This window comes from Carassius carassius, chromosome 12 (genome assembly GCF_963082965.1).
Source record: "Carassius carassius chromosome 12, fCarCar2.1, whole genome shotgun sequence".
Classification (NCBI taxonomy): Eukaryota; Metazoa; Chordata; class Actinopteri; order Cypriniformes; family Cyprinidae; genus Carassius; species Carassius carassius.
The window spans coordinates 11197868-11208666 of NC_081766.1; the positions used below are offsets into that span (position 1 = coordinate 11197868).

General features: G+C 36.0%; 2 protein-coding genes across 3 annotated transcripts in view; both read right to left on the reverse strand.

Moving 5' to 3' along the window:
* The window catches only part of rasal2 (RAS protein activator like 2), a 78377-nt gene extending 74217 nt beyond the window's left edge, over window positions 1-4160 (reverse strand). Inside the window, exon 1 of one of the 2 annotated variants that reach the window (XM_059563459.1) lies at window positions 3305-4160. In XM_059563459.1, the coding sequence (XP_059419442.1) occupies window positions 3305-3434 (130 nt within the window). In that variant the 5' untranslated portion in view covers window positions 3435-4160. The remainder of the gene's footprint in view (window positions 1-3304) is intronic. The other variant, XM_059563460.1, reaches the window with a different exon arrangement.
* Window positions 4161-4654: 494 nt separating this feature from the next.
* ankrd45 (ankyrin repeat domain 45) lies at window positions 4655-6599 on the reverse strand. Its single transcript, XM_059562778.1, has 5 exons — window positions 6324-6599; window positions 5710-5877; window positions 5521-5615; window positions 5276-5414; window positions 4655-4968 (listed from the first exon to the last, which is right to left on the reverse strand). Exons 1-5 carry the CDS (start codon window positions 6562-6564, stop codon window positions 4937-4939), a joined length of 675 nt encoding a protein of 224 aa, XP_059418761.1. The 5' UTR covers window positions 6565-6599; the 3' UTR covers window positions 4655-4936.
* Window positions 6600-10799: the final 4200 nt, after the last annotated feature.

A 10799-nucleotide genomic window follows, 5' to 3' on the forward strand; every position in this document is an offset into this window, starting at 1 on the left:
ACTTCCATTTGAAGCACACAAACATCATTTACACAGAACACAAATGGCCCTTGAATAAGCCTGTGGGAGGCACATCAACTATAACAGAATAGTTATGTTATTAATTTCCCCAGACATATATAAACAGAAAAAAAGACTTCCTAGAAATAACAAGTCACTTAATGAACACCACCAAAACTAAAGACCCTGCTCCGCTGATTATTTTAAAACCGTGATTCATTACCAGTCTGTCTGAGGAAGTGATATTTGACATGAGCATGTAGTGGTCATTTAATTATGGATGATATGACATCCATGAGGCCAGCTTTAATGTGAGAGGTCTGACTGCTCTCTGACTGTCAGTAATGACTCATTTCTGTCTAACTGTGAGTTTGCCCTTACACCAGTGGGAACAAGTTAAAGACGAATACCAAAGAATTGAAAATTATGTCATAGGGTGTTGAACAGCACATGAACAGAGAAAACATGAATTCTTCACAGATTACAACACATCATTTGGATTTGAACTTTTTCCCAGTGCAGGCCTGGAAAATAAGATTAAACTGCGCTGTATTTCAAAACAAAGGGATATTTCACCCAAAATGAGAATTGCGTAATAGTTTACCCATCCTCAAGTCATTCCCGAAACCGAATGACTTTATTTGCTCCCTGGAACACAAAAGGAGTTATTCGGAAGACAGTGATGGTCACTGATTCCCAAATGCTATAAAAAGCTTCATAAAGGTTGTTCGTATGACTATATTCCAAGCATTGTACAATCAAAAAAAGCTTGACTATTCATTGATTGTTCATTATTCATTGTATCCAGTGAGTTCACTCACTGAATCAGTCTGATTCAACATCTAGACTTGTTTTGTGAACTTGATTATCATTTCGAGATCATCTCAAAAGAATGATGTTCGAACAAATCAGGAATCGCTACTTGTCAAAGAGAGCTATGGAGCATGTCAAGATTATCCATTATATGATTTCAGAAAACTTGGATTGACTTGTCCACAAGTCATATGGACCAATGTTCTTATACATTTATATTGTTTTTTTGTCCTTTTTTTGAAACTTTAGTCCCCATTAATTTTAAGTGCAATCTTGTAAAATTTCAAAATTTTTCCACAGGCTCCACAGAAGAAAGAAAACAGTATGGGTTTTGAATGAAATAAGGGTGATCGTAAATTATGACACTTTTTAATTTTAGGGGAACTTAACCTTTATTTTTGTTAGTTGATCTATATTAGAATTTTTAGAATTTGATTTTAGTTGGTTCAGCTCAGAATTGGTGGGGATGGAAAATGAGAGTCAGTGACAATGGTTGGACAGATCTGGATGTTCTGTCTTTCATGTGAAGTCCCTGGTTTCGACTTACATCCTTAAATAAGAAGACAACAGGTTGCCATGACAACAGCCCCTGGCAACTGGTCTATAGGGTGCACACAGTCTTAAAGAAGCCTTCTTTAACAACAAATCTGGAAACACAATCAGTAACCATGGTGTACTACTAAGTCTTGTAATTCAGAATTAAATTTGCGCATGTGCATTTACAAACCCCTATTAAAACTCAAATTTAAACCAAGGCAAGAACAGATTTTCATGTTTGTCAACAATATAAAACCTTTGTCTATTCCCTATTGCACCCGTCTCCTATTGCAACTGCTCTAGGAGACAAAAATCCACAACCATATCAACATTCAAACCTATTATGTGTAACCAGGATTTTCCACACAGCCCTTCCCTTAACCACAAATCGTAATACACACATTGGAATCTATCATATATTCATCCAAATGTTTCTTTACAAATTATACTACAGTTAAAACAATCACACTAAAGGCACAAAATTGTGCCATCACACACAAACTACATAATGTATGAAGATATACAATTTAACCTAGTGTCTTTTCAAGTTGAAAACTGATAGTTTGAGTCACAAACAGGAAGGAAAAAGGACCAATATTTTTCTATTAGAGCTGTTGTACTATGGCAAACCACATTAATATTTAGTCCACACAACTAACTTTAGCAGGTATTTTAATGCTACTCATACTAATTTTTAATTACCAGTAAATAAGCCAACAATGACTGGTATCTGTTCACCAACTAACTATTCCATAGATCTGTGGTTCATATATCAACTGTTAAACTCCAGGTAGTATATGCTAACCTAACCGTTACTCAAAAACTTGAATATATACTAGTCATGATTTGAATATCTACAAGAAACTAAGTAATAAGTACTAAAATAATTTCTAGATAAACTGGAAAAGGGAACTAGCAACAATTAAATGACCTCCGTGCCCCACCAAAAAGATACAAATTATAAATCTATATATTAAATTGAAAATAAACTTTCCTGAGAATATATCAGCATGTTGTTTTCTACCAGCACTTTAGAATCAGTTTAGCACCGTTTTGATCTAATCTTATAGAATATTTATTTTATAATTAAACAAATGGGGTGCTGACTGATGTAGACATTTACCTACTACCCACTCTAAGAAAAAAACTTGTCTTCTATGGTTTGTCACCGATGAAGCACCTTATTCGCTTGTTAAGTCTGACGTCACGTAGCAGCGCTTCCGTGTCCAAACGCTCTATCTGTTACCACGAGAAAACAACAAAAGGTGCTAATATAAACTCACAATGTGATAGAATACTAGCGAGAAAGTTATAATCTTAACCTTTAACTCCATACCGAAGTCCCAGATAGCCAGACAATGAAAATATAAATATAAAAAATAAATATATAAAAATTATTTGTGTTTGGGACGCTGTGAGCATGGAGACTGTAGTGTATACCGTAAGTTTGAAAGCGTTTAGCTTAAATTATTAATATGAATAAACAGTGCTCATAAACGGCTGCTGAGGTCGTATTCTCAAGTGAAGCGACTTGAGGCTTGGACCCGGAAACAGCGCTTCTTACGTTATCACTTAACCGAATTATGTGTGCAGTTTGACTCTGTGCTGCTGGTAAAGACAAGTTCTATAAATATATCCATAACAGGATAAAAAAAAAAGGTAGCAACAAAATGTTGGCTCTTAATGCAGGGCCTGTGTCCCAGTACTGAAATGCTAGAAATAACCCCAAATAAGAAACAGGCTAAAGGTTAAAACGGCTTGCCATAAAGAGTCCTGTCTGAACATGCTAAGGTAAACATACGAATCTGAATTCCTTCGGTATTAAAGGGTGATATTAAACAAAACCCCAAATCATTTGCTTATTTAATGTATTTAAGCTCAGAATTAAATTTAAAGCACCTCTCTGTGATTTATATCACATCTGAAGCCAGCGCGGCCACTGAATATCACCTACCGTAGACCCGCACCCATCCCTGCTGCTGGCAAAACGAGTCCATCAAAATCCCATCGACCACTGGGTCTAAAGAAATCATGCCTCCCTGAATCGAGCCCACGTCGCCAGCGGTTACTGAATCCGTTTCCATGGTCGATACACCTCTACGGTAACGTCCAGGTAAAGACTCCAGTCCGGTGGATTTCAACGCGCGTGGCAGGAGATCCTCAGTCACAATGTTTCCGCTTGTTTGTGTTGGTTTAGTATCCGTCCATATAGCTAAAAATAGTTTAAATAAACCAGCGACAGTAGTAGGACAATGTTCAAACTAACGTTTGGAGTTTCCCATATTTGTCTTTGTTTCACAGTTGGAATATATAAATTATGTACGCACGATTCTAGTCTATGTTTACATTACAGAGCACTGTAGCTACGCAGTCGGCAAAAATACAATAAAATAAGGAAATACGGATAAAAGCTTTTATAGTGTAACACTTATAAAACCCAAAACATACGAAAGTGCAAAGTTTAGATCACCCTTTTCTTAAGACAGAATCAGCAGCCAAAAGTTAAACCAGAAGCAACAAGCAGCAGTTCTTGAAGTTATATTCGGATGGACCGCTGTTTCTTGAGTGTGTTCATGAATGAATCCAGGCGTCGGTTTTCCTGGATCGACGGCAGGAGTTTACTGCATTGTCCTTGCGTCAGTAATCACCAAATTAACATCAAGTACAAGTTTATTGTTCTGTCGTCCACTTTACGCGTGAGTCATTGTTTGGGACTCCCTCCCGGTCCTGTTTTGAGGACAGACAGCCCTTTTCACACTTCCAAATCCAAACCGCTTTTCCAGCTCAATCACGTCATCGCCAGCCTGTGCGCTGGGATTCAGGGGAAACTAGACGATGACCGAGTGACACAATGTAGACGAATTTATGTTTTAAACCGCTTCAGACAGCTTTTACTACTTTTTTTACACATCGATTAAAATTCATTATTTTTATTTTTTTTAGAAATATGCTTTATTTGTTACATTTTACGACGAATTGAGACTTTGACAGCATCGATCGATATTGTAAGACAGATATCAAATAATTATCGAGTCTTTGAGACATCTGCTGGTTAACCTCGTGCAGTAATGTCATAATGTATAAGTTGAATAACTTCTTGAATAACACGTTTTGTAGGCATAAGACTGGCTGAAAAATACATGTAATATTAAATATTTTGGCGATATTGAGAAATGATTTAGCTAACCACGAAATGCGGCCTCTGTCTCCATCTAGTGTTTATTAAGCGCATCACAAGAACATCAGCCAACAGCTCTGCTAAAAAAAAAAAAAAAAAAAATTTTATATATATATATATATAAATTTTTTTTCTTGTTTATATGACCTTGATTCTCTTTATCAGTTAATAATGGAAATTGTGCAATACATGTTCTAGTAAAGTAAACATTCATTAAACAGCAGTTAAAAGCTTTCTTTTTTCAGATAAAAGTTGCGTTGCAATTCTGTGTCAGGAATCGTACAATATTTATTTTAGGGTCTTATTATTAATCTCTGAAAAGACTAAATGCAGAACATGTATTGAGTTAATGTAACCAATTTATTTGGTCATTTGAATGACATAATGCCTCTGTGCAATGATGAAGTTCTAAGGCTTTCTTGTCTTTGCTGTGGCTTCAGCTGTGAATAAATAAGAAACAAAAAACTTAATTTAGATAATAAAAAAATAAAACACAAATATATCAAACATTTGTTTGGCAGGAATGTGCTAGGTTAAAGCGATAGTTCACCCAAAAATGAAAATGACTCTGTGATTTACTCACCCTCAAGCCATCCTTGAGGGGTAATATTCATTTTCAGGTGAACTATCCCTTAAAATGAAATTTTTTTACATTAATTATGCACTGATCACTTTTCACTTTCACTGACTGATACTGAATGACGTAAAATACCAAGATGTTCTTAGTAGATTTACATCAGTTCTCACATTGTGTGTTAAGCTTGAACAGAACAGGTGCCAGTATGTCTTCAAGGTGCTGCTTCTGTTCGATGAAGTCTTGAATTGTTGCATTTTTGGTGTTGTGTATCCAGTCAGATTTTGCCGAACAGTTGTTTATACACACAGTCTAGCAACACACAAACATTGATTAGGAAACTTGTACTTTTGTGTTTACTAAAAAGGTAAGACTATCTGAAACTATTTCACTAAGGATATTACGAATAATTAATTACCTTGTCTTCTTTATTGAGCTTCCCTTGAACTTTCTCTGGATCAGTTATAATGTTTCTGATATCTTCTATTAATGCTTGCAAACTTTGTTTGGCCTCTGTTAGGAGAAAAAAAAATCATCGGCCTTAATCATAACAAGATTGGACTCATAACATTTCAACATAATGTGTTGAAATGTATCTCTTTCCTACCAGCCCATGCCAGATACTCTGCACAGTCCAGTTTGTGATAACGCCGGGCCACATCAGCAGCCTTCTCTCCCCGGAAACTGATCGCTTGGAAATCAGCCTTGAGCTCAACCAAAGTTTTTAAAGTGTCCAGCTGACCCCACATGGCAGAATAATGCAATGCTGAGTAGCCTACAGCAGCAATGAACCATCAACCATTATTTATCATCAGACTGTTTTGCAGTGCAACAACTTGTAAATTCTGTTACTGTACGTACACTTTTCAAGCTTAGAAATATCTTAATGAAATGTGAAAAATAATTAAAAAAGACAATTTTTAGATAGAAACAAATGGTGCATAATTAAGAGGTGAAATGCAAAAGTTTTCAAGAAACAACATTACTTAAAATCTAGCACATTTATTTATATTAAATATGTTAGGCTTATTGTCTTCCGGTTGATTTGACCAGCAAGGATCCAGCTGAGGCCAGTAAACCGCTTCAGGCTTTAGTTTTAGCAGTAATTTGGTGTCTTGTTAGGCTAAATTAACTACACATCTACAACAACTTTTACTGTAGGTGTTAAAGTGGATAAGCTTTAGGTATTTTTAATTACAAGTAATGTTGCAGGGTTATTACCGCGCGCCGTGAGTTTATTGACGTCAGCGCCGTTCCGCACAAGCTCGCGCACTATTCGGCTCCGTCCGAGCGTACACGCAGCAAACAGCGCATTTCTACCAACCTCATCTTTTTCACACAAAATATTCACTGATTGCTCATTATCATTGGCGCTCTTGCTTTCCAAAAGACTCGTAAGTCCCTCTAAATCATCATCTAAAGCACATAAAAGTACAGTTTTCTCCTCAGTTGACCGCATCATGCTGAAGAGTGATGGTGTGTTTCGCTGTCTCTATGGCAACCGGGCTGTTTTTATGTCATTACTGTTATTGGCCACAAGATGTCGCTGTTGCTGAAATAAGAAGAGCCGATGCTCTGAGCTGAACAGTTAAAGAAAGTAGATTCTCAAAAGAAACACTTAACCCTTATTTATAGCTGTGGAAATAAATAAGTGTAAAAATAAATAAATATAATTATCAAATTAGAAACCCAAAACTTTTTTATTATTCAGCTGCAATATTAGACACGAATATCTATGTATGTAGAACAAGCTAACTAATGTTGGATTATTATAAAGATACCATTTTTAAAAAATGAAAAGAAAGCCCCTGAATGGCTCCGACTTCTCCATGTAAATTACATTAGGCCTGTCATCTGACATCTAAATGGACTAACACTGAAAAGAAAGATACTAATCAAGATAAAATATGCATTTGAAGTCATGTATTTTGATTCTACGAAATGAAAAGTCTTGAAAAGTAAACTCTAATCGATGATATATTAGTACAGTATCTGGGTAAATGTTCTTTCCACTTTATTTAGTTTATATGCAAATATGTTTTTCAGTGAGAGGACGAGGGGAAAAAACTAGGAACTGGACATTTCTTGTGGTAAATTTGATATATTTCATTTAAAAAGGGAAAAGTCATTTGATGTCCCTAAAGGTAATTTCTCTCATGATGATAAAGAATGGAAAGTCAGCTGACAGGGAAACTTGTGATTACAAATTCACTTTTGTCATCACATAATGTCATTGTACATTCCAAAACAAAAAAAAAAAAAGCAGAAAAAAAACTTCCTCAATCAACTGTTAAAATATCATGACTTGTTTTAATATTAGCCTCACCTGAAAATCTAAAAATTCTGGGTCACCCCAACCCAATATTTGCCTTCATCTTTAGCATCATTAGATGAAATGGCAGGGAATTATTTGGTAGAATTCACTCTATTATACAAAGGAAGCATCAAGTGGCATCATGTCATACCACACGGACAGTTGTGTTGCTCGAGGCATGAAATGATCACATTACAGAGAGTGTGTGTGTAATGATGGTGTGTAAAGAATGTGGAATGAATGGATTTGTGTCAGAGGTTCTGACTCAAGTGTTCACTCCTGACCTGCCCATAACTCCTGATCTGTCATTGAAGCATTTGTAGCATGTGTGCGTTCAATGAATGACATGACAAATAGTTGTTCTATTTTAAGCCAAAGGAGGAAACCTTTTATGATCTGGGTCTGTAATTATAGGAAAATTTAGAATTAGTTGGTTATTAGAACCAACAAATACTAGTTCAGTAGACCTCTTTCACAACTCTAAGTCCTGAGTTGAGGTGAGACTAATATGCATCTGGCTGTTTTTACCATTTAGAGTGGGCTGTTAGCATCTGTCCTCAGAGCCATTGCAGTCATGCTTCAGTTCTCTGAAACGCCAAAACAACATCTGTGCTTGGGGCTGATATATAGGTGCCATAATATAGCAAACACTTGTAACTAAAATGCATTAGGTCTTTGCATTAATGAACTCTGCAGCTGCTTACATCAGCTATCCTTTATCCAGGACTGCTTTTGTAAGTGAAAAATATGAGTTTACATTGACCAGCCTGGTCCCAAGGCTAATCATAGTGCATTGAGAATCAACATGGTCTTGTATTGCTGTGTAAGTCCATTACATCACCTTATTAGAGTCAGTGAGCTCTATTTCTGCCAATCTGCCCAAAAATGTAATTTAGCCTAAAGCTGTTAACAGTGACTGAATGAAAGACCTTTGATCAGGACTGAAAAACTTTCATTTTGCTTCGTCCTAAATAATGTGCTGAACTTCTGCCCTGTTAAGCTACAATAATCTCTTTTTGACGGCATATTCCTTGTACATGCATGTCTGTTTTCCGTTTCTGCCTTGAAATTAGTAATCAGGCTTCGGCTTGGCCTGGATTCTCTAAACTGCACTTACAAGTGAATCACGGCGCACTAAAAATAACCCTGTTAGAGGACTGGACTCAGGAAATTAGTAAATGGCTTTCAGGTCCTGAGAATCCAGTGATGTCCGCTGCTTTACACTGACCCCTCTGCACTGGATTATAGTCTGACGTCTTCCACTGCAAGAGATCCAAAGGAAAACAGATGTTTCCTTAAGCTGTGAGGCCTATAATGTGATCGTTTCAGTCTTTATGTTTGTTTCTGCTGACTCATGATATTGGATTTCCTCTTGTCCTGAAACTTTAGCCACACCTGTTAAAGGAATACAGGTTTAACCACTTTGTATGTTGAGTATTCACATTCTTTAAAGCTTTTTATCATTTATAGGCCACGTTGCAACCAGTTTGACATTTAAGCTTAACCATGTAACTTGCTTTTTGGATTTTTGAGGTTTGGAATGACATTGACATGACAGAGTGCATTGTAGTACTCAGTGTGTTGTTTAGGAGTGAGTATTAGGTGTGATTTAAACATATATTAAATTTAATCAAGTCAAACAAGAGCATTCTGTATTTATTTCTTGTGGAAATCACTACACTTATTTTCAGTATTCTAGAAGGATGTAATTTAATTTTAATTAATGATTTAATGTATCCCTAGAACAAGGATGCTGGATCTCCATTACACACGCAAAGGTAAAGTATTATAATGTATTATTTTATAAAAACAAACAAACAAATAAACTTTTGAACTGTATTTTACCCATTAATTATACTGTGTAATCCATTTCTAAGCAAATCTAAACAAATCACAATTTCTAAAAGGAGGATTTGTACATTAAAAATATAGTCTTTTAATGTATCACAAGAGATTTTGATTTGTCATATTCATAACTCAGAGTCATCCCCCCATTGATGCCTTTCAAGAGGGTAGGAAATTCTCTGGGTACGTACCTCAGTATCTTTAATCACTCTGGTTTTGGTGATGCATTGACTTTAGTTAAGTCACAGTCTGCCTCTTTTGATGTTTTACTAAATGATTTGCATTGTCTTAGTCACTATAATGTGTATTCCTGTAACCAAACAGCAGGTGTTCCAAAAAATAAAAATAAAAACCAAAAAAGTGAAAATCTAGGTCTTATTTAAATTGGCAATAAACAAAAGATTTCTGGATTTGTGTCGTTTTTTGATCAAGTAAACTTATGGTATAGAGAAATATTTAGAAATTCTGTAATATTTTTCTTTGTGCAAAAGGTCAGATTTCCTTGATACTAAGAAATACTTAGAATATTTAATATTTAACACTAAATGAGTGTTACACAGAACCATCACATAAAATCAGTCTTGAATAGTTAGAACTACCAGTTGTGGAAGAAGTTGAAAATTGTGGAAGCAGTTGTCACCAGTTATGACTTCTGTCTGCACCCCTCACAAGGTCAAACCATGTGACCTGCTCGGTGGAAAAGAAAGTGGTTGGAAAAACAGTTGGGTTATTTTGGTCCTTAATGATGATGATCTCACTTTGCAGTGTGTGTGTTAGCCACACAAGTCAACAGGAAGGTGATATATTAGAAAAAGGCCATGCTGCATAGAAACAATCCAACGCAAGTAAACAACAGTATACAGAGTGTTCTGATTGCAGAGAGGCTGTAAACAAACATTGTGTTTCACAAACACAGGTGTCCATGTTGAGATACGTTTCCACAGGATGCATCTATAAATGGATTGTGCGTTTGTCTAGCATGGTTGACATACATTAACACTTTTTTCCAGTGAGTCTGAGGTACAGCTGCAGTCTCATTATGAATATTATGCTATTGCAGATGATCTGAGCTCCTTATTCAGAAACATAGAGTTGCTTAAGTGATATTTAAGCAGCAGCATTATGATTTTTCTTGACCAGATATTGCATTAAGTGATTACATACAGTAAGATAGGCTACATTTATTTTTTACACAGGCTCATGTTCAAGGTGGTGTTTATGGCACCAACAAGCACAACTATTATTATAATGGTAACACACAACTCAAGCAGATTTTGGTAATACAGAAACAGTTTTTCTTGCTTCCTGTTCCCATTGTCTATCATCAGTGCTGCATTCCAGCTGCAGTGAGCACAGATTCATCACCTTGAATTCTGTTTGGGTGAGGTCCAGTGCCCCACATCTCAGATATATTGCTTCACTGAGCACCACCAGAAGGGGAGAGAGAACATTACAGAGTCAGGAGAGCTCTGCATTCTGCCACGTTTTTGTTCTTCCAAATTCTGGGACAAGTATATTGTTGCTCTTTTAATATCATT